Source organism: Anas platyrhynchos, chromosome 3, assembly GCF_047663525.1.
Source record: "Anas platyrhynchos isolate ZD024472 breed Pekin duck chromosome 3, IASCAAS_PekinDuck_T2T, whole genome shotgun sequence".
NCBI classification, from domain to species: domain Eukaryota; kingdom Metazoa; phylum Chordata; class Aves; order Anseriformes; family Anatidae; genus Anas; species Anas platyrhynchos.
In genome coordinates this window covers 70116197-70141083 of record NC_092589.1, presented here as the reverse complement: position 1 = coordinate 70141083, position 24887 = coordinate 70116197, and the positions used below count along the sequence as shown (strand labels likewise).

General features: G+C 38.0%; 2 protein-coding genes across 2 annotated transcripts in view; one reads left to right on the top strand and one right to left on the bottom strand.

Moving 5' to 3' along the window:
• FRK (fyn related Src family tyrosine kinase) overlaps positions 1–1701 on the bottom strand; it is a 57303-nt gene extending 55602 nt beyond the window's left edge. Inside the window, exon 1 of the mRNA XM_038177485.2 lies at positions 813–1701. Coding sequence (XP_038033413.1) covers positions 813–1243 — 431 coding nt within the window. The 5' untranslated portion in view covers positions 1244–1701. The remainder of the gene's footprint in view (positions 1–812) is intronic.
• Positions 1702–13352: 11651 nt separating this feature from the next.
• The window catches only part of NT5DC1 (5'-nucleotidase domain containing 1), a 146933-nt gene continuing 135398 nt past the window's right edge, over positions 13353–24887 (top strand). The window contains 6 exon segments of the mRNA XM_027454680.3: positions 13353–13691; positions 15234–15325; positions 16985–17056; positions 18646–18752; positions 20191–20270; positions 23680–23761. Coding sequence (XP_027310481.2) covers positions 13599–13691; positions 15234–15325; positions 16985–17056; positions 18646–18752; positions 20191–20270; positions 23680–23761 — 526 coding nt within the window. The 5' untranslated portion in view covers positions 13353–13598.

Sequence of the window (24887 nt, the reverse complement as noted above, 5' to 3'; positions counted from 1 at the left end):
TTCAGCAGAAGATGTTACCTATGATTGAAGGACACAAAAGAAACTCTGCATCCTGGCCTGACACAGACCTTAATCATCCTCACTAGGGATACGAGTAACTGATTCCATGTGATGTCTGCTCCAGTTCTGAATGGCAAACAAGATCAGATATGTTTTGAAGGGGCAGAAGAACATGACCTGCATAGTTAAACTCTGTGAAACTAAGAAATTCAGCCTGTTCCTTTGCTATATCCACACCTTTGTCTTTTGCACTACTTCAGTTAAATTTTTACTGAGTAGTGATTTGCTTACAGAGGAGAAAAAAATATAAACAGAAAAAAACACAATAAATCTTATCTGTTAGAGACTCGCCCGTCATCTGTAACAAGATTTGAAAGTGTAAAGGTAGCTTCCTGGACTCTAATTGACAACTCCACAACTGGTTAGGCTGAAGGCTATTTGGGGTGGGAGTGATACCTTCTTACAATCTGGAAAGCATCTGACTCACAATAATTGTTAGATGAACAACAATAATGAACCATCACGGTGATAACCAGCCTGATATTGCCAGGTGCTTTTTCAGCAGATCATGGGGGTATGTCAGAGATGGAAATGATTTAAACCACTACAGAACCCTCAACACTCTGCCTTTCATAACTGATTTTCTTTCACCTTTTTCTCACATACACTGACTAGCAGTATTGCTGGTAGCACCACTGGAGGTGCACTGTTGCAGGTTACTACTCACTGGGAAGCAATGCCACAACTGCCTGCTTCAAACCCACTTAGCCCAACAGAAAAAGAACCGTGGCACGCATTTCATGGCTACTCACGGCTCAGCTTCGATGCTCTGGTCAGCAGCTATGTAGTTGGCAGGGATGTAGCCCTGGAGCTTGCGGCCAGGAGAGACTGACCCTGGTGGCAGGAGGAGCCTAGCATACCACCAGCCCTCGTGGGATGCATCCAGCACTTCAAGCTTTTCCCCAGCTTGAAAGCTCAAGTCCTCCTCTGTACGAGCCTCATAGCTGAAGAGTGCCACAAAGTTGCAAATGTTCACCAGATGCTGGCCAGGCAGTGGAGGTAAGGGCTTGCTTTTTTTCTCACTCTCTTTGGCTTCCTCATTTCTCTGGTTGTCAGTGAATATCACAGCAAGGTTGGGAAAAGTTTGGCCAATTTTGTCTTCCTTTTCATGTTCCTTCACTGAGAATAAGCAAGGGATATAGGGCTTCAAACAGGTGCAGTACTTCTGACAGATGTTTCCCATCCTGTTTCCTTGTGCCTTGCTCTGCTTCGTCTCTTCTTTCGCTTTTTTCAGTTGCAATGTCAGACCAACTTTTGCCCCATCAGTATTTCAGAGCTTTGCAGGATTTCTTTCCTTCTTCCTCCTTTGACACAAAATCAAACAGCTCTTGGCACAGCTGGAAGCTCTTCTCTGAGCCCCACTGAGAGTTCATTCCAGGCAGCTCCTGATTCAGGAGTAAAAACTGAGTATCCAAGCGCGAGAGCAGATGTGGAGGGAATTTTTCACTTCCTCATCAGAACAGGAAAGCAGCACACAAACTGCCTCTGGGATAAACTCTTGGGACAACAGGAGAAAGTGAATCCTCCTCCCCAATAGCAAAAACATAAAAATAATTCAGAAAACCTAATCCAGAGCAGGGTTAGTATTCTCAGTTCTTATAGCTCACGGTGGGGTTTTCTCATCTCAAACTGTCATATGATCAGCAGTGAACTTCGGTAAAATGTATCTTGGCAATGATTAACCGAGCTGACCTGCCTGTTTCCTCAGCCTCCGACGTAAACAGCTTGATTATTTCTTTTTATTTCCTGGTCTGCATTGGTTTCTGTTCATAAGGGAAGCCTCTGTCTGCTCAGGGCCAGCAGGCCAGAAGACGCCCTCACCTGGAGCACACCTGCTGCTTCTGCACACTTACACACCCACCTTTCTTTTTTTTTTTTTTCCCTTCTTATAAGGAAGGAAAAAGAAGAAATAATAATAATAATAATAATAATAATAATAATAATAATAATAATAATAAAACTTCAATCCTTATTCTGCATTTTAAGGAAATAAAGTCACTAAGTCGCTAGCCAAGGAATTGCTCTAGGTTGTTGGTTAATTATAACAACAAAGTATAAAATTAATGGCTTTTTTTTTTTTTTTTCTTCAGCCAGAGAGCAAGTCAGTGGAAACTAATCTAGCCAGTATGTTCCCTTTTCCAAAGCACCCATAAACTGGCATGCAGACAGAGCATAGGAGTCTGGCTACTGTTGTGGCAAAGCAGCCTGGGGAGCTGTCTGCCACATCCCAGCAGTGAAGCCCCAGCTTTATAACAGCTGGAAATCACCAGCCTCAGTGACACGTAATGCTGAGCAGGAGCAGGAAGCCCAGGAGATAGCCAAGCTGTACCACACAGTGGCATTTCAGTAACAGACAAGCTGTTACAGATAAGAGGTTAAACAAAACCCACTCATGAGCACAAAACTTCCAGGTGATAAAGAAACTTACTCCCATTAATAATTATTTTTTGGGGAGGTGAAGGGGTGTCAGGAATAAATGATATCCTCCTAAACTATTCACATGTGTACCAGCTCCATTTAGAGTTCCTGATTTCTGTTGCTTTAAATATATGTATATATTATTAATAATAATAAACACACAAACCAAAACCACTTTTTTTTCACTATGTTTCTCAGTCCATCCTTTTAATGATGAGACCCGTGGCATAGGCAGAAGCTGAGCGATGCAGTGGGGGCTGCTGGATGACCGAAAGTCTCCACTGAAAGCTTATCAGGTGCATCTCCACTGAAGAGGGATAGGGAACTACTTTCTCACTCCTCTTCTGTAATGGTGCAAAGGAAACTGAAAGAAGAAGAAAGGACCATACACATTAAGTGATCACTATACCTAATAATCTGTAGTGAACTGTTTGGTCCTGACGAGAAAAAAAAAAAAAAAAAAAAAAAAAAAAAAGGCATATTAGTTTTGCAGATTATGAAAATCATATTTAATTATGAAGTATGACAGGAGATGATTTTTCCCCACAGCAAGTATTAATCACTACCCAGATCAATAAAAACACAGATATCCAAGAGATATTTACTTTCCTTAAGTCTGGCGGACAGGAAAGGCCTGTGTTGAAAAGAAACTATCTTCATTAGTCTTGTTTCAAAAATTATCTAAATTCAGTGAGGCCAGGGAATAACAGAAAAGAAGTATTAAATCCTCTCTGTTTCTTCAATTAGCATATTTGACAGATTTTCCTGTAACGTTTCATGGTCCTGGCAACATGGGCATTAATCTGGCAAAGATCTGCACACACATTTACTGGGCAGAACAGTTTCGTCATTACAATTGAGATACCTACATGTACATGTGCAGAAACAGTCTCATGCACTGCTCTTTTCACAATCAATTTCAAAGACAATCAAAGTTTTTACAGTCAAGTACCTGTATACACACACATTAGAAACCACATTGTGGTCACCAAGATCACTTATATAAATATACATAACCATGGAGGAATGGGGCTTAAACCTACAAATGTTTGTGTGTATATATATGTATATATCTTATCTCAAATAATCACTGGCATTAAATTAATTTTCTCTCCCAATTCATGTCCCTTTACAAAACCAAGAAAACTTTTGCTGAAAGAGATCACTAGCTGTAAATCAGGCTATTTTCTTCCCAACCAACTCTTCAAGATCGGTCCTATTTATGAAATGGGTAGGCTCTTATAAATCACCACGGGATTCATTAATCAGAATCAAACCCCCAGAAAGAGAGAGTGAGAGAGAATAATGGGGCTGCTGAGAACTGCTGACCCAGCCTCAGAGCTGGGCAGGGCAGGGCTGTGCTTCACTACATATGGGATGAGCTGTGGAGGCCACACTGGAGTGCTGGCTGTGCAGATGCCTTTGTTCCCACTCCCACGATTTTACTGAGGATTCTCTGAATTTCAGAAAATAAAGCAATACTCTTCATGCTTTAGAAACTATATATCACAAGTGATGGAAAAATATATATATATGTATATATATATGTAATAAAAATGTTCTTGCTGTTTTTACTGAAATAAAGTAAAATCTGAAAAATCCCATAATCCTAATTTTCATGCTCACAGTTTGGAACATGAGGATAATCATGTATATTCAACAGCTTTTCAATATAAATTAAATTTTATATTTTCAATATAAATTAAAAGGATTCTCTAAATCCTTTGCATTGGTATTACATATAGTTTAACAGAATAATCTTTGCAACACCTATTTCTGGGTATAATTGATTTCTTTTGCTTTGCATACCACTATTTTTTTTAATTTTTTTTTCAAACAGATCTGTATTACTTACTGGTCCTCTGTAATATTTACTTAATTTATTTTGGAATCTGACTGTCAAGACAAAAATTGTCTAAATAAATAAGCTACTGGCTGTAAATCGACTGTGAAAGACTTAATGTTGATAAATTTTATTATCAGAAATGCTTTGAGAACACAAGAGTCTCACCTCTTTCTTATAACAAACAATAACTACAGAGAAAGATGAATATATTATGACCAGAGATGGAACATTTACAGTCTGGATACCAAAATTTAGAATTCTGGTCCCCATATTAATAATAAATAAATAAATAATAATATTACAAGTAGTTTCTTGAAATATGCAACACCATAAAACAAAAATGGATCATTTACAATCTGTGTATGACAGGATCACATAAACTTCAATCAAGCAGTACATTTCCCCATCAAACTATGTAACTCCCTATTAACGTTAAAGTAGATTTCCTTGTTCTATAAAGAAAAAAGTCACACTAATACTGTAAGTTTGAGGATGACAGATATCTGGAGTTACTTTTTATATATAAGTTGTTTACAAAGCCCCATATAAGTAAGACTCTTGCAAGGAGTCTCACCCTTGCATAAAAGATTCATTTGCAGTCCTCCAAATCCATTAAATCAAATTCTAATTAACTTAAGTCAATACTCTTTAGGCCTTGTTTATTCTGCAAAACAGTCATGATTAAACACAGTAGTGAAACATATTTCTCTTAGTTGCCTAAATGGACAGAAAAATAATGTGCTAATATGATATGTTTTAGTAAGCCTAGTGCAAACCTAACCTGAACCACATTAATCAAAGTGCTCTTGGAACAACATACTGCTCTGCATGGATTAAGGTATCAGACAGTCATATTAAATAAATACAGATCAGACTTGAATCCATGATATTTCAAAAGTCTCATTTTGATAGGATTTTTATTTGTATTCCATGTATTTTATTTTGCATAAGTTTTTATTACAGACATTTCTATGTTTATTGAATTGTACATGCTCTGTAAGGAACTACTGGTAGAATACATATCACCTTGCACATTTAGAAAAAAAAGAACCCTCCTGAAATTCATAAATATGCAGCTCCATATTTTAGAGACAGGGAGTGAACATCACTGAGTACCAGGCTTTGGTACCGATGATACATGATGTTTAACACAATTCCCCTATGCCATGCAGAGAAGAATTACAGTCAGAACTGTACTTTCTCCTGTGGAAAATTAATATTCTAAGGCAAAATCAACCAACAGATTTGTTAAGAAATATGAATAGGTTCAAATAGAAAATTGAAAAAGAGAGTGTTTTGTCCTATTAATAATACACGATAATAAAAGAAACTTTCTACAGTTGTTTCAAATTTTGTAAACAGAAGAAACTCCACTTGGAAAACTAAAGAATTAAGATATAAAATGCAAAAGTCATAATTAAATAATGTATGAAACTGTTCACAGCATCACTTTCTACATGGTATATTTTTTTCTAGTCATTAGTTATGCTGTTACATTAATATGTATTAATCTAAATATTTGTCATAATGCTGCAATGTATGTCTCTTAGAAACTTTCTAATGCATGATAATAAAGCAAGTTGAATTTTCCAGCAAAATAAAATATTCAAACAATATGATCTTTAAAGAAATCACATGAATAGCTAATGCACACTGCTGTGAATCTATGCTTGGGAAAGAATTTAAATGATTAAATATTTTAAAGTAGTGCTGTTTTTTTAAAGCAACAAATAGAAATGAAGCAGTGATTTTTTATTACAGCTGTCTTTTTAGCAACATTCCTTTCCATTTCCACGCTAGAATTGAACACATTACCAGCACTTGGTAGCTTTTTTATAATCCTTTTAATCACCACATCCATTTTGTTTCTGTAATTTGCAAATTGCCATTCTTTTCAATGAAAAAAAATTACGTGTGTAATCTTACTCTTGACAAAATTGTTTACTTTTATTGATTAATAATGTTCCTGGTTTTGTATATTATCCCAAACCATAGATCTACAAAGATATAGAGTTATATTTGAGTCTGTATTTTTGAACCTTAAATCTTTTGCATTTTTAATGAGAAAACTCTGGCTATTTGTTTTCATAAGACTGATCCAGTAATCCATCTCTACTACAGAAACCGTTAAAAGTACATTTTCAAGTGCTTTGGTGATGAGGGTTGTTTATTTATTAGTCGAATTGTGGCCTAAAACAGGCTACATCTGACAACAAATGAACACAGAGGAATAAGACTCTGTCAAAGAGTGACAAAATAGAGACTTTCTCTATTTGTTCAATCAGATTTCACTCTGCTTAAACGTAATGCCAGTGTTGCCATTATCTTCAATGGGACCAGACCTGAGCCATTATTTTTCATTTTATTCTACGTTATTTTAAATGATATAGAGTCTATGGTGTTAAAAATTTAAGTTAATTTTGTTTCTATGAAGCAGCCTTTCTGAATAAATCCACATTGTAGCTTTCAAAGGCATGAAAAATACAATACTTTCCAAATCTGTCTCTGGGTGGGAAAAAATATGGTAAGTGAATGATAAAAAACTGTCAGTGAATGTCTTTACCATTCTTTAAAGTAAATGTATTCCAAAACTGATCCTGTTATGGACAGTTTTTAAATAAAGAAGTGTATATATTTATGTTGATTTTATCATGAGTCTAGATCATCTCTGACATAACTCTATGAATGTCTGCATGGTATGCCACAGATGACTTATGAGATGACTTAAAATCTTCATCTTTAGAAATTGGAACCGCATCAAGAGAAACACAGAAGTCCAAAGAGGGATGGATGGAAAGGAATAATGTATCAAAGTACTGCACACACCATTTCACCTATGAATGAGAAAGAGTTTTTCGTTTCCAAAAATAAAATCAGCAGCATCTCTTGGGCTCTGCAAGTGAGAAAGGCAGTGCCTTACAATCAGCTAAAAATTACCATCAGAATATATTCTTACACTACATAAAGGAACACAACTTCTACATTAGTTTAAATGACTGAAATATTAAATGTAAACATAAAATAAAAATACTAGCTATTAATTTTTCTTTTATTATTCCTACTGGATAAACTGCATTTATCCTTCCACACTACTGTAGATTGTGCACACACTGGGATTTTATACAGCTAAAATCTCTCTCCAGGAAAAGGGCTGGATCTATAAGTTCCTATGGTTTTCCAGGGTAAACCCTGTGCACCATCCATCCACCTTCTGCACTAGGTCAGAATACTTCATAGAAACCTCAGGATGTGCACCTATATCTTTTTATATAAAACAGAAAGAGCATGCAGAAAAGAAGGTTATAATCCTGTTGTTTGTTTGTTTGTTTGTTTTGTTTTGTCTTTTTTTTTTTTTTTTTTTTTTTTTTTACTTCAAATCAATGTTGGGAAGCAGCAGCAAGGGCATTTTTTAGACTCAGAAAACAATCCTAAACACCATAGTCATTGGCCAAAGGCACAATTGATTTGAAAGTGGTTATCTTAACTATCCATTTTAAGGAGCAGAGGTGCAAACTGAAAGTCCATGAATGCCAGCATTTAAGAGATCCATTTCTACATTTGATCCAGTATAAGAAACCTTAAAATTGATTTCATTTTCTTGGTGTGTTTTGTTGTTGTTGTTTTTGTACCAGGTTTTGACTTATGTTTAGAATAGTCTTTTAGTAAAAGTAAAGAATGTGAAGTTATTTCTCCTTTGACAGGTGTCTGGTAAGATGCTGTACAAAAGACATTACCCAACATGGAAGACATTGTTTCTGTAAGTTTAAGGAAAGGGGATAGGAAGTAAGCATCCCTAGTGATGCTCACTTTTAGAACTTGCGTTACAGGTGTTTGTTGCTGTAGACAAAACAATTTGCCTTTTGAGGCAAAACTTCCCAAATTTGTATTTGTCTCTCTTCATTTGCAGAGCTTTAAATGTTATCAGAATTCCCCCTCTCTCTGAGGATAGAATGAGGCTCAACACAACATAGGTAAATCTGAACATAATTTTTTCCTCTTTTCCTGTGAGACGACACAGACTTACATAAAATCAGATTAAAAATAATTTTAAAGTAACATCAATATAATGGAATCTTTTTGAGACTTAGTGTATACTAAGTTTTAAAATATACTTTTCTAGATCCTTTACTTCACTTTCTTATCAACATCCAACATACCTTTTTATCCTTTTATCAGATCATTACTAGACACCCTCTAGAGGCAGAAGCAGAACAGTAAATATAAAATTCAATTTATATTCAAAATAAGCTCTTACATTTGAGATTTATAAGCTATTACTATTAGCATTTTGTTATTACAGCTCCAAGGAACATCACTCTCAGTGTCCAGTGTGAACATCACTTTCAGTGTCCAGTAATGAACATATGCAGAAGAAAATCTTTCTTAAATAGAAGATCAATCACTCTTTAATAAAGATGACTTCTTAATAAAACTTAAAAAATAAATAAAAAGACCTTCCTACTCATCACAGTGATAGGCTAGAATTTGATCTTGAAAAGCTTAATGTGATGATGATTGTAATGAATTAACTAACTTGTGTATTAATTTACACAGACTGCTCTGTTAAATTACTGTGGGTTCATTACTACAGCTCTAGTAAATACTAAACTGGAGCAACGTGTTTAGTTTTTGTTTTTGTGTTCCAGAGGAGGAAAAAAAAGTGGACCAATTTTACAATGAATAAATATCATCCACTTTGAGAATAAAAGATACAAAACTCCTTGGCCTCTAAAGGCCTCAAAGAACTAGACAAAAAGAGACTGTAGGAAAACATATACTAACAGTCTTTAGGTAGAGGAAAGGTTGGTGCACAATTATATGGTTCTCATATCTGTTAGGAATAGGACAAGATTTAACAAAAACGATGCAATAGAGCAAGAGAGACTTAATTTTTATATGGATGGAAGGGGGAAGAAAACATAGTGTTCTGTGTGTAAGGACTGTTAAAGGCTGGAAGAAATTGCCTCAGTGACTCTTTACTCCTTTTTAAGAAGTTAGACAATTGACTATTATGGATGTTTGTAGTCTGATTGATCCTGCCCCAAGGCAAGAAGATGACTGTCTTTACATCTTTTCTAGTTCTATTATCTTTAAAACTTTAATTTACAGTTGTGGCATTTCCCACTGGTTGTCCAATAGCTCTGTCCTTTGGTGCAGGCTGTGAAATGCATCAGATTTTTCTTTTATGCAATCATTAGAAAAAGTATCAGGCTTGAACCACGTCTGCAATGTACTTGAACAATTTAAAAATCCTCAGGATGTCTGAACTAGACTTTGTACAATTTCACTTGTGAAGAAAATGAAGCCATAAGAGATTAAGCTATCTGCACATGACTACACCATGAATGAAAGGGAAATGAGCACAGAGAACTTGGAATTCCTACTCCAAATTTTATGCTTAAAACTGAAAAAAAAAAAAAAAAAAAGTATGTTGCAACAAAACATAGAAGAAATAGGACAATGTCCCACATATCATAGCAGCTGCATAGTCATCTTGCCATAAAGCACATACTTTGGAAGCATAGTTGCTAAAAACTGTATATTTTCAGTACAACTTCTTTTGACTAAATGTAGCATCCATCCAGCAAAAAGAAAAATCTTTCTAAGTATCTCTGTATCAACTACTCAGAGTTTTCAAGAATATAGTCACTAAGAGTATTGCAATCAGTTTTGGCTATTAATCACCATGACAAAATTATTGATTTTCGTTTCCTTCTTTCATGTTGCGTGGGAACAGTCAAAGTTAGATTACAAGATCTGAGAGGGGGGATAAGGACAACAAGCAGGCTGTTGAAGGTCCCCAATATACACAGCACCTGTTTAACCTTTTAATAAACCCATGGTTTTACTTTAAGGAATCTTGTTTCTTTAGAAGCATCAGTCTCGCTTCCAGTAAAACAAAGAACGTAACCAGTGTAGTACTGAGATGCCAGATGCAATCAGATGTCCCACCTGAAGCAGGATGCTAGAGACTGTATGTACTTTATTCCACTGAAAAAGTAAAAGTGTCCAGGCTTCTCTGTCTTGTAACAAGGCACCTCATGTGTCAAAAAGGGGTGCCTTGGATATAAGGTAGCATTTTGCTAAGTATTTAAAGGTCTGTTAAAGAAATACTAATAATTAATGACTACTTTTCAGAACAAATGCATTTAAGACAGTTTTCTTTCTCCTAGACAACCAGGACATCCCTGAAGTGAATTAGTATTGTTAGATCTATGCCTATTAACGCGTCACTCTAAAAAACAGTCAGAGGCCTGCTTCTGTATATTCTTGGACTGTTCCTCCAATGGAATCTTCTTTGTTTTGACTTATTCTACTCCAAAAGTACTATCTTACAGCTACAATTATGGAATGTTCTTCACTTTTGTGTAAGAATGTGTTACTTGTCTAAAATAAAAGTGCCTTGTTTGTTCAAATTTTTGTTTACTTTTATGTATCATTATTGTGAACCCTTCCACAGTATGAGAGGTCCTTTCCTTGTTTTAATTAAACTTCTGTAAGCCTTACATAAATAGGCAAATGTCTGCAAATGCATAGGGGAAAAAAAAATAATAAATAAATAAATAAAAACTCAGTTTAGACAGCCCTGGGAAAGTAAAACCTAACTTTGCTGAAAGTAAGGGATAGCCATGTGACGATCATTAAAAGTTAAGGGCAGGGACGTCCCATTGCATTGTACTGCTGCCCCCTTACGGACAAAGAAAATGAAATGTCGGAGTCTGCTCACAGGCCTCAAATTGTGGGAGGTGAGCTTTAATTTTAGGAATTTTGGCATGGTTCTCGTGCCTTTACGTATGCCACTGGAGTCAGTCTGGTTCCTTTCGCACTCTGGGGCATGTTAGTACCCCTGCTGTCTGAAACTACAAAATGGTGGGAGCCCCGTCTGCGTTGAAAGCAGGAAGAGACATGATGAAAGCCAAAATACCCTCTGCACGTTCAAAAGTACCAGGCACATCAGGTCACACACATCACCGCTGGTGAGGACCCACCAGCCCCAGCCTGGGCTGCACTCAGCTGCAGGCCAACCAGCTATGTCTCCTTGGGTGGGACAGGCTCCCAACAGGTTCCACTGTTTGGCTTGGATCTGTGTCTTTTCCCAATGGATCATTACCACATATTTAGAATATAAAAGTAATTACTGTAATAAAATAAATTAACCATGGAGAAACCTAAAGTATGTGTTAGGACCTGGTAGCCCCAAAGCTCAGCCTTGCTTATGTGGACATCCCATGGTACCATCAAACTTCAGAGATGAAAAAGTAATCTGAAAAGATACTGTTAACAGATTAAGATAGTTCAATTATTTGGGGGGATTTCAATTAAAGGCAGCTCCACTCTGGTTTTGAGAAAGGTGCTGGTGTGCTCTGGCAAGACATTTAACAGACTCATCTGAAAGGAAGAAATCGTGAGAAAAAGCAAAGCTTTTCAGGAAAAAGAAAAAGAAATAAACCTTGGGGGTTGTGAGCTAAAAGTAAACTGTGCTGGGAGATTCCTATTATCAGGTTGGTGCTGTGAATTCAGAAGATGAAAGTGATATTTTTTCATTTGTCCTTTTCTTTTCCCAAAAATGAAAACCAATTCTCTTCACCAACATTTTCTATATTTTCTGTTGTCATCGTTCTAATTTAATCTTCAGCTTCAAGTATCTGAAATTTAACTTGCTGAATTGTTCCATTTGTGAGTTCTGTTCCTCACAGTAAGACACTTACGATTAAATTTGATTAGTGCTTTTGTGTTGTAAATTCCAATATGCTTTCTCATTACTAATATAATTGTGCAGTGCTCACAAAATCTGGATGTTTGTGATTGCTTTTAGTTGATAGTGAGTACTGCGATCAATGAATAAATGATTTTCATTACCTACACAATTGTTTCAATACTACTGTTTGTTAAGGGTGTTTGGAGGTGACTTTTCATATAAAATGTTTTACAGGCATGGTAAGCTACATGATCTAAACAAAATTTTGTAAGCTGCATGAGGTGTTTTTGAAAAAAAAATATATATATATATTTCTGGAATAGGAGAATTCCCATAGTGGATTGTATGGCTATAATTTTCAAGTCATGCAAACTTTGAGTGAGAGTAGTGTGACATGCTTCTGGGTGAACACTTGAACATACTGAGGTCAACAGAAATTTGTCACCATTGACTTCAGTGGGGCAGGAATTTGCTCTGTATTTCCTAAAGTAAGCAGCTCTTTGAAGAAAAATTTTCTTGTGCTCTGAGTTCTCAAGCTGCTGCCTCATCTTGATGGCCGTGATCACTGTTGTGTGCAATATACTGGATGATCCTCTCTTTCCACGTGTTCAGGTATCACACTTTCATACCCGTTAATTTAGGGAATTCATATGTACATGTAAATGCATATGCATGTACATATTAGGGTATATATGCATATATATTTGACATATCTAAAACATGTATGTATCATTATGTATATAAACTGAATGATGTATAGATATAATGTATGGAGAATTTGTAATATATGGAGTACATATATACACATACACAGTAGCATTAGAAAGTATTAATGTTTGTGAAAGACTCCAAGTTCCTTTGAAAGAGGCTGTGGAGGTCTTTAAAAGACGTTTAGATGTAGAGCTTAGGGATATGGTGTAGTGGAGGACTGTTAGCGTTAGGTCAGAGGTTGGATTCGATGATCCTGAGGTCTCTTCCAACCCAGAAATTCTGTGATTCTGTGTGATTCTGTTATACTGAGGGGATGCCGGTGAAGGAGCAGTTTGCCTGTTTGCCTTTTAGCAGTGCCCTTAGGGCCCGGCGCTGCCTGGCCGCAGACCGGCGTGCCCTAACTCCTGCTGAAGCACCCTGCTGCTCAACAGAGGGGGCTCCCTCTAAAAGACTTGCGCTGGCACTCCTGACCAGCTGTAGCTACCACCACCCCCAGCAGGAGCCCCCAGGTTTATTCCCAACCCTCGGAGCCTCGGCGGGAAACGCATTTTTAAAACCCGGGCGCCCAAACACGCCTCCGGGACAAGCGCCCCGCCTCCGCCTTTCCGCACCCGTCCCTGCTGCCGGGGGTTGCCGGGGGGGCCCTACCGCCCCGAGGCCAGACCCCATACAGGTGAAGGTGGCCGGGCCGAGCCGAGTCGAGCCGGGCTGGGCTGAACCGAGCCGGGCTGAGCCGAGCCGGGGCGGGGACGGGGCGGGGGTGCTGTGATCGCACCGCCCCACGCCGCAGGAAGCGCCGCCCGTGCCCTTTCTTCCTCCTCCTCCTCCTCCTCCTCCCGTGGTGGCGGCGGTGGCGGCTCGGCGATGCAGCAGCACTTCTCCCTGGCCGACTGCGAGGTGGTGGGCTTCGACCTGGACCACACGCTCTGCCGCTACCACCTCCCGCAGAGCGAGCGGGTGAGTGCGGCTCGGCTCGGCGCGGCTCGGCCCGGCCTGGGAGCCGGAGCGAAAGGGCGAGCGGCGGGGCGCGGGGCCGGGGGAGCCCCGCTGCGGGCGCGGGGAGCCCCGCGGTGCCGCTGGAGGTGCCCCCGGGGAGAGCTGGAGGGAGAACAGGCAGGGAAGCGCCGGGCTGGCTGGCCGGCCGCCTCCTCCGCAGGCCTGTGCCCGAGCGAGGAGGACACAGCCATGCCTTGTGGCTTGGAAGCGGTGCCTGTTGAGAGCCCTCCTGCCCGCCGCGGTGCTGACATGAAGCTGGAGCCCCTGGGCTCAGTGCGGAGATGCTGCAGGCAGAGGTAGCGGCGCTCGGCACTTCGGACAGGCGACCTTGGCAAACTTTCTCGTGCTTGCAGCAGAAGGGCGAGCCTGGGGACGCTCAGCATCCCTGCCTGAGCGCTGTTAGCTCACACGGAGCGGGCCCCGTCTGGTCGTGGAGGGCTCCTCCACTGAGGCCTCCTCCTCTGTTGGCATCTCTGTTGACTTTGCCACCCAGCTGTCCTGGCTCACCGGTGCTTGTGGTGTCCTTCTGCCCAAGCCCCTTTTATATGACTCCCTTTTCTTGCCCAGTACAGGACTAAACTTGCATGTTAGTGGCAAGATCCCTCAGAGCATGATAGAAAAGCAAATGTGGATGAGGTGCCCCATTCCCTAAATAGCTGGGGTTTGGTGCATCTTGGTTTGAAAAACTGCTTTGCTTCCTAGGGTGGTTTGACCTCCCATGGAGAGGTACCTTTGCTGACGGAAAGCACCGATTCATTTTAGTTCACTCTTCATCTTCTCACAACACAGAGACGCTGCCTGACGCATGCACGCTGCATACTTCCTTATCTAAGAGAAACGAAAACTTAAGGCTGGCAGGCACGGCTGAAAATGCAATTAGTTCTTAGTCTTTCTGTGCCAGCCCTTGTATTGGTCTTTCTCTGGCATTATTCATAGTCATTCTAATAGTAGCTTTTGTAATTGAGTTGTATTAAATGGCTGAAAGTTGTACAGGCTTTAACAGTGTTCTTTCCAAACTTATGAATAATTTACTTTGTACTCGCTGTTTCCTTCAAAGTATGTTCCATCAGGCATGTTTAAAGTGCCCAATATCTTTAGTTGTTTATAGGTTCAGAAGCCACTTGTTGAGTCATGAATGGTGACATTTTAAAAATAAAAAAGGTTGGGGAGGGGTAAGTAGTGACTAGCCTTAGGTACTTACTCTCTTGGTTTCCCAACAGTCTTGAAGCACTGGGGAAGTAAGGTAGGAACACCTCACACTTATCTATGCTAAAAAAAAAAAAAAAAAATGCACCAAAACTACTGCATGAGCACCTTGAACTGTTTGCCTGCCAGCCAGAAGTAACCTTGGGCACTGCTATGAGGAGACAATGGGGCAGGGCCACTAGGTCCCTGATTTGCGATTGCTTAGGAAGCACTGAAACTCAGATCTTTCAGCTTTCTAGGGAACAGTATCTTTGGTCTCAATAAAAATAATTAATGCCTTTTTTTTTCCATCTATAGCTAATATATGATAGTTTTGCCCAGTATCTGGTAACGGAGAAGGGTTACGACAAAGGCTTGCTCAGTCTAACTCCAGAAAGCTTAGACTTCTGGTAAGTATGTTGAACATAACAATCTCTGTTCATAACTTCCTTTATGCTATAACCTTTAAAAGGCTTGGAAACAGCTTCTCTTATTTGACCATTGTTATGATTATCAAGCCCAAAAGGTAATTCTAAAATTACAGTTTTAAATACTTGTTGGAGCAACTGTTTCCCATGAGATACTTCTAACGTAGTTTGAAGAGGCAACTGAGTATCTAAGTTTGCTTTGTTCTTCTAGCTGTCTCCACACGAGCTTTGTGGTCAGACTGACTTATTTTGTATACCCCCTTTGACTTCTACCTCCAATTCAACTGGTAAACCCAGTAACCATCAGAATTTATTCATATCTCCTTTTTCTCTTGATGGATGTTGTTTTTGTTTGGGTAAGACAGAATAGTCACAACAGTCTTTGAGAAAATGAGGGAAAGTGACATGCTGGGAAGAAACACTGTAGGAGTGGCACTGTAGGCATGAAGCTGTAATATTAAAGATTAAAATGAACTTTCCTGGTCTTAGTTCAGTGACCTCTGAGTAGGAACGTTTATCTCCAGTATTTCATCTCCTATAAATTGTTATCTACAGCAGAGGTGTGGGGACTTGAAGGCTAGGCTATCTCATGTTTGTTTGTTTGTCTATTTTTCCCCTTAGGAGAAGCACAGGTGTTTTTAAATTGTTTTTACAGTTTGGTATATTACCAGACAGATTCCAAACAGGTCTAATTTCAGTTTTCAAGTGATAAGGAGGGTATCTGTGTTTCTCATATTTTGAGGCCTCTGAAGCATGAAGATCTAGGTATTCCAGCCTTAGTCCCTTACTGGAGCTGGGGATTTGTTAGTGTGGACCTGTGTTGGTGCTACTTACGCAGGTGTAATCTGCTTGCTCTGTTCATGGCATATCTTTGGGTGCCTTATAACACAGAATGAAGACAGCATTACTTTTCCACTTTTTTTTTTCTCTTTTATTCATCACTACACTAGGTAGTGAACTCTGATCTTGACTTCCAAACAATCTAAGCTAACATAAATTCATTTTTTTCTGTAAGGTACTAGGAGAGTTAGAAATTCTTGTGGTACAGATCTCCTACAGCGTGTACCCTTTACCCTGTGGTGAATGTTGGCTAGCATGGCAATGTCTCTGCTTCACATGCTCCTTAGATATTCAGTTGCTTCATTTAGAATGATCTACCCGTCTCTCACTTAATATTAGTGTTACCTACCTGGTAATAGTAAGCAGAGGAATTGCAACCAAAAAGAATATAAATATATATACATATAAATATATGTGTATATATACATAGAGATATAGATACATATCTTCAAAAGGAGAAGTGACTTGAATGTCACATTTCTTAGTTGTATATGTTTGAACCTTAACCCTCCAGCTGTATCTATATGAACGGTCACGCTAAAGTCATGTAACAATGGAACTGGATTTATTTAGTAGGAATTTGCTATGTAAGTGAAATCCAGCCCTCACTGTAATGATATGTATTTGCATATATAGATCACTGCTGAAATATGTAAGTATTTGAAAGGTTGTGATTTTTGCTGCTTTTAAGTACCATTGTTGTATAGCTTCTGTAACTGTGTTTCACTATTGTGATATAGAGAGACATTCCTCTGAAAACATTAATTGCTTATTTCTTCGTTAAAATGCATTTAATTTTAGTTGTAAAGGCTTGGTTTTGGACCTTGAAGATGGAAACTTCCTGAAACTTGCAGAAGATGGAACGGTTTTGAGGTAATACTGACTATACATGTTATTGATAAACAAACACCAACGTTTTATCGTCTTCTTGAAAGCCATCTCTCAGTTTTGTTAAACATTTAAAATATTGATTTCAGCATACATTCACTTATGTAAAAATTTAAATACTCTTGGGTAACGTGATGATCAGTTTCTCTTGATGTTACATACTTAACATGTATATATTAGGAAAATGCTAGCTGCTAGAAATGATGTCATTTTTAATAAACATTTAAGACTGAGCGCATTTTGATTTTGAAACTAAACTCACTTTTTCAGTGACTACCAATACTCCAATTCTGCTAAGATCCAGGTAAAGGTTTTTCTTGAATTCTGAGTAACCTGACTCATTTGGTGCTAATGACTAACATTAATGACAGCAATATTATCTTTGTATTATACACATTCAAAATTCGTGCAAGTTTGTGACATATGACTTAAATAGCCTTAGGTAAATTAAAGACAAACTGACACATCTGCTTCCAAAATTCTTTTTTTCCTCTAAAAGCCAATTTCTCCCTTGAGTCATCACTTCAGTACATCTTTAGTTCTTCTCTCCTTTTGTGTTGTTTTTTTTTTTTTTTTGAACATAAGACTGCTATTTTAAATCATAAATTTGAAAAGTAAATATATCTGGAGTATGTCAAACCCAGTCTTCTTTCTCCCGTATTTTTATCCAAAATGAAAATCTATGTAGTTTAATACTAAAAATAGGCCATACTTTTTTGGTAGCATTTGGTAGAAGAAACTTGAAGATGCTAGGGAAAACCAGACTTCACTGAAATTGTTGAAGGTGTCCTCCTCCATGGGAGAGGGTGGAATTAGGTGATCTTTAAAGGTCCTTTCTGACCCAAACTATTGTATGGTCCTATAAAATAGGAGAAAAAATAATCGTGAGTCTGTGCTTTGTGTTCAGAAATTCATGTAGCAGAACCACGAGTTTCAAAGGACTGCATGTAGAATTCAAGAGAAGAGGACATATGACATTAAAGGGTGAAGTGGTACAAGATTACTTATCCTGTCATTGTGGGCATTTCCTTTGAAACTGGGATCTGTACATTCTTTCAGGCCACAGTTTCACAATCAAGCTTATTGATTTTTAATTCCTGAAAAGGCTCGTGCATACATCTGTATAACATAGCTGCTTTCAGGGCTCAAGCTAGCATTTTTTCATAGCCCTGCCCTGCATTCTGTGAATGTTACTAGGCTTCAGAATAGTGTATAGGCTTTCTGCTCTGTGTTTTATTGTGCAGTGTATATTGATAGTTCAAGAATAATGTCCTCACACAATTGAGAACATTCGAGCAACACAGAGTGATTGTGTTAGGAGGTGAGGCACAGCAGCCATGCCCTCGGCCAACCAGACCTTTGTGAAGTAGGGCTTTTATTGAGGATTGTAATGTATATAATAAAAGCTTAGGTCCTAGGAAACTTCTAATTGGTAAATCAAGTTACTTCTAAGTGAAGATCAAGTCACATACACCTCAGTATTCAGCTGTGATTCATTTTTGTGCTCTAGAAGTACTCTGAATATTTTTAACCTTTTTTTTTTTTTTTTTTTTCCACTCTAATGCATCAAATAGGGCAAGCCATGGCACTAGGAGCATGACATCTGAGGAAGTCCTGGAGATTTATGGAAGAAGGGAATGGAAGCATTTTAGTGCAGTAAGGGGAATGCTTTCCCGCTCAGGTAGCTATACCTTAGAATGTCCTGGTCTTTGAAATTGCTCTGGCCCTTTCAATGTTTTGTAGTGTTAGTTTGTACTACAAGTATTTAAAAATACTTGAGCTGAGAATGCCTGGAATAGGTGAGTGTTTTGCACAAGGGTTGTTTTTATATTTTTAACTTCTAATACTTAAATGTAGTTGAACTTAATTTAGGTTACCTAGGTTACCAGCGACAAAACGAATAACAAATGAGTTGACAATACAGGCATGTTTTGATTGCAGAGTTGGACACATTGTTTCTTGATGAAGTAGTTAGATTGATAGTCTCAACCTCATTTAAGATATGTTTGGCAAATCTTAAGTATTTCTTAATTGTTGACTCATTGCCATCATATTACTGGAGGCCTAGGTGAAAGTGCAATGAACTGAGTAGATATGGAAACACAACCACTCCTCCTGTGGTGAAGGTTTCTTGGCTTTAAGGTGGAGCCACATTGTGAAGGCGTTGTGATTAGGCTTTCATTTTTGCTAGCTACCCTGTGCTTTCTCTCCAATTTACTTTGATCTTACCAATTGCAAGTAATGCACCTAAAGACAAAATGCTCAGTTGAGTTGCATTATTCTGTGTAATAGAAGTGCTTTGCTGTCACAAATTTTTCTGTTATCCTTATTCTAAACTACAAGTAATCTTTTGCAATGAGGTAGAAGAGAGGTACACCTGTTTTATGATCAGAAGAAGCTTTTCTTTTTTTCATTGAGAAGTGCAATTCATTTCTCTTGTGACTATCAATCTGTGTTTTGCTGACTTCTTGTGTACGTAAGGGACAGCACAGATGAGGTCATGAATACCCCAAAAAAAAAATAAAAAAAAAATTGCCTATTAAGTCATTTTCCTCAAGGAAAAGTGTTGTTGAACATGACCTCAGTCTGGAAGGAACATTTGCACGTGCCTGATTTTTAGTTCTGTTTTGGGCTGTTGCGGAATAATGTGGGCATGCTTCCCATTGGGTTAAGGTGCTGTCTTTAGCATGTGTGTGCAAAGGACAACGCTGTATAAGACCTGTCCAAATGATTCTGAAACAACTTCTTAAACTTTGTGTTTCTAATGCTGGGGAAATTGGTATTCTGAAAGTGTTGAGTGTTACTGCCTTGACTTTTAAGACTCTTCTCCATCTCTTCCACAGTAACTTTTAGAACCTTAATTTATTTTAAAAAATCTCACTGCCTGGTGTAAGTTAATACCTGTCAGCTGCCAATCGTGAGGATCAGAAGTAGGAATATGGTTCTTAATTCTGATCCTGTAAATGAAAGCTAACATATATCCTTAAATTGGGATGTAGATGATGCTTATTACTAGTGAAAGCCAAGTAAATGTTATTTAAACGTGTTTTTATTTGCGATTAAACTATATAGTATGGATTTAAAAAGTAGTGATGATTGTGTTTTTGTTTGTTTTTCAGGTAAATACTATTTGTATGATAATTACTTTGATCTACCAGGAGCCCTCCTGTGTGCAAGGGTTGTGGACAGTTTAGATCAGGTAAGAACTGGACCGTTTGGAATTAAGTATTCCTTTCTCTGCATAACTTGTGTGCATTCAATAATGCATGCCAGTAATATACTCAACAAATTTAACATCTTTAGCTTTTTTTTCTTATTTGGAGTTAAGAATTTCAAGAAGTTTTTCATGAAACAATTTCAAGAAATACTTTTTCATGCCAGACGTGCACTGTATTAAAGTTGTTTCCCAAGTTACTTGTGACCTACTTGGTGTGGTCCAAATAAATGTACTTCCACCAGAGGGCACAAACAACTAGGATAAGAATAAATGAGTACTTTTCTCTTAAGTTTATTGTGATAATCAGAATATTGTTCTTAAATCTCCTTTAGTTGTACTTGATGATACTTTAATTAATCTAGTGAATAATGTGGTTTTCTAATTTTCAAGAAGTGTCAAAGAGTTGAAAGTTAATTTGCTTCCTTCTTAAACTTGTTTTTGTACCCTAAATATATTGACCTGTGTACACAAATGTAAATAAACCTATGGAATACTATGTTTTTTTTTTATTTTTTTTAAATCATCCTGTAAGCGATACGTTAAATCTGCAAGGTAGAAAGTGTAATTGCTTTCACCTTTTTGAGTGCTTTTCAGATATGCAGTACATGCTAAATCCTGCCTTTGATGTTTGATGTCAGTTAATTCAGATGTGTTAAAGAAGTCTTGAAATTTTAACTTGGGGACAGCTGAGTGTAGGAGAAGGCTCTTCTTGTAGAGTAAATATCTTAGCATTGATGAAGTACTGATACAATTTTCTGTCTGAAGATACCAAAGTGTTGCAGCACTAAAAACTGCAGACACCGAAAATTGTCTGCAGACTGGAAATCAGAGCTGTGAGATGGGTATCTGCAATCCCTTTAGGTATCACCTGACTTGATGTTTTAGGCTGTACTCCAAAATTACATGCTGAGCAGGCTGCTGCTTAAGTCCAGGGGCTGCATGAAGACTTACCGAAAACTAGCTTATTGGCAAGCACTGAGGACAAGTGTGTCATAAGACTTTTAATTTTGTGCCTGATTGATCTTCTTCCCTTACTGTTCACAGGTTTAGAATCCTCTCTCAGATGTGACATCTTGTATTATATTCCTTTATGTTACAGTTAGTTTAGACTTGGCACAAGCTGTTTATTGAGAGAGAGAGAAGGTGGTGCTAAAGCATATCACAGCATGTGTAACTGAACATGCAAGCACCACTAGTATACAAGCTGGGGCATTGACCCTGGATCACTGGCATCTTCAGCCCCAGAGAATTAAACCCATGCCCTGTTTCTTCACGGAGCTGCCAAAATTAGGTTAAGCATCCTCTTTTTCAGTTTCTTTAATATTTTACTTTTAGGTTTCAATTCACTCAACTTATGTCAAAACCCATTCTGGTGTGCCGTGCTACGCTGCTATGGTTGAATCTGCTTTTGATGGGTCCACAGCCAGAGCTACTGTGTATTTTCAGGCAAATGAGAGAAGCTTCTTGGTGTTTCTTTGCATTGAAGCTCTTCACAAAGTACTTCTTTGTCTGATGCTTCAGCTAATGAAATTGCCAATGATGATCACTGCCCAAGTCATGGTGGACTGCATGGGGATGTTCACGCTTTTCTCTTTGCTTTCTGGGAATTGGTCTGTTTTCATGCATGTCTTATGTGCAGTAGCTGTGGATTTGCAAGGGGCTAGTTTGTTAGTTGTTTCAATCTTCTCAAATGCCAGCTGTTTTGAAGGAAGCATAGCTGCTTTTAAACTAGTATCTATTTGTCTTCAGAGGAGTGCTCTGAGGAACTGTTAGCTTGTTGCATTGATTTTTAAAAGAAACAAATGTAGCAAAAAAAAAAAACAACACAAAAAACAAAGCATAAACAAATGGCAAAACATCCACATGGAATATGAGGGGTCCCGACAGCTGAATCTTTCCAAAGGCTGGTACTAGTATGGGCTGGTAGATGGAGTACCAGAAGGGTACACAGCTTTGAGTAATTACCTTGGTTAGCAGCTAGCTGAAAGTTGACACACACAGAACCGTTTCTTTCTTTCATTCCTTTTTATGTATTTCTACAGTAGTTTACTAGAAGAATTAATTTTTTTATAAAAAAGAAAAGCTAAAAGCAACAATGCTTTCCTGTTATTAACCCCTAAAGCTGAGTGATCATAAGCAAACTACTGTAGTGCTTGTCAGTCACATACGAAAGCCCTTGTTTGTGCAACTTGTGAAATTATGGGCAAGACTGTTCCTCCTGAAGCCTGAAGATTAGGCCTGAAATAGCAGTTCACTATAAGCAGACTACATGTCTTTGGATGGAAATGTTTATGTTCAGTTTCTAAATGTTTCCATCTCTAGAAAATGCCTTCTGTGTTTGGGTCATTATTCAGGTATTGGTGCAGAGCTGGGCTGACAGGTTTAGGACACAGAGGGTGATGCCATAAAATCTGTCAACGGTTGCATCAAGACTTATGCTAAACTAAGTGTGAAAAGCCTTTAACAACACTACAGAAATATTTTCCACGGTGTACAAACTCAACAAAATTATGCCACCTGCTGTACTGTACCTTGTAACTAAGCACCTCTTACAGGCTCAGTAAGTAATCCTCTGCCCTGTAGTGTGCCTGACTACATAATTACCCCTGTGTTTAAATCAGCATTCCTAAGGTGTGTAGTGCTTGAGTCCTAGAGCAGTCTGAGCTGGTTGAGAAGCTGTTTCTCTCCCTTGGTGAGGCACTGGAAGGGCAACTGAGGTCAACAGGAGCACTTCTGTGCCCAGGCAGCTTTCTAGGAATGATGAGAGACTGCTCACACTGCAAATTGCTTTTCTCTCTCCCTCTGCCAGAGCGAGCGTTTGGCAGACTTCAAAGCATAATGTAGCTTAGTGCTGCTGAGCCTGGCTTCTGCATAAGTATTTTATATGATGTTTGGGGTGGAGTTATTGGCAGAAGACCATTGCCACTAAGTTATTGTGAAGGCTTTTGCCAATTGTAATGGTGAAAAGTGATGTGAGTGCCAGACTGTAGATAATGTCAACCTGTTAATTAAGTGCAGTACCTGCAGCTTCAGGCGTTTATTTATTTAACAAGTCAGCAGGATGGGTAATTTGTTAAGTTGCTGTCCTGTCCAAGGCATCTCTTTGCTGTAAGGTTTTAGATGTCCTTACAGGTATAAATCCTTTTTCCTTTCCCCTTTGACAGCCCCATGCATACTCATATCCTTTAGAAGTAGGGAGATGACCTGTCTGCCGCTACCCAGAGTTCACAGTCAAGTTGGGTTCTGAGTCCTGAATCATACTGTCTAAGACTGCTGTACTTCATTTTTAAAATTTTATTTACTAGTAGTGTTCCTGTCATTTTTTTTTCGATATGAAAGCTTTAAATGGAAGATATTTGATATAGTGACTAGATTCCTTTGATACTTACAGCACGATGGTCAGAAAAAATATGATTTCTGGAAGGACATGGTTGCTGCTATCCAGCATAATTACAAAATAACAGCTTTTAAAGGTAAGTAGGTTCACTGAAAGCTTACAATAATAGCTGCAAATAATACATTGCTTGACAGAGTGAATGCGTTTGCAAGTACACTGTAGGTTATTCAACATAGTTTTTACTTTTCAGGCTTATACATGGTTGTATATTTACATGCTTATCCTGCTTGCCATTACTATTTAGTTTAGCTGGAGCCATTTTGATTTTTATATTTTTTTTAAATAACACTTGTGATGTACTACTTCACTGAATTTAGAGGAAAAGCAGTTGGTATAGCAATGTGGGCATCCTTGGGCTGTATCTTGATTCTAGTTGTGGTGTGCTTGTATTTATGAATAAAATAAAAAATGCACTGGAGAAAAGAGTAATATTTGATTATTTTTTTGCTACACTTCCTTTAGGCCATTAGTTTTTATTAGAATTCCTTATGTAGTAAGTTGAGACAAAAGTGGGGAGATTGTCATCCTAGTTTTAAACCTTCTCAGAATTATGTTATTCTGTTACAAATTTACTAGAAATTGCAGAGGATAATTTTTAAAAAATAAAAGTTACTTATTTAAGTAATAGTCTTCCTTCACCAAAAACCAGCCTTATTCTACTGTAGAATAAATTAGAATTGGGAAACATCTTGGCTACCCTTCGACTAGAAATGTTTTTCTTCCTTTCACAGACATAACTTATGAGTAATTAATAATCTGAGACTAAAGGTTAAGCATCCTCTGTGTGCATGCAACTAATAAAAATTATTTTTAACTTTTTTGTAAAAATAAAATAGCATAGTTCAGAACTCTATAATTTTGCTGACAATATTACTGATAGCATTACTTCTGACACAACATTCATTAGGCACAGGTTTAGACATTCTTAAAATTTAGCTTTTGTTCACCAGTACTTCTTACTACTTGCTGAAGCAGTCAGTTTTATCATTTTCTTTCAGACATAGTTGAAAAAATCCCCTCAGAGGTTCCAAACAAAAGTAGAAGTGATTTCAGAATATATGTTGTAAAAGACAGTTTGGTAATCCTAAAATACTTTTTTTTTTTTTTTTTTTTGCTACTGCTATGTTTTCTTTGAAGCTTAGTGTGTTTAATAGTTAAATTCCTTTAAGATATCACTCATATGAAATAAATGTATTTTTGTA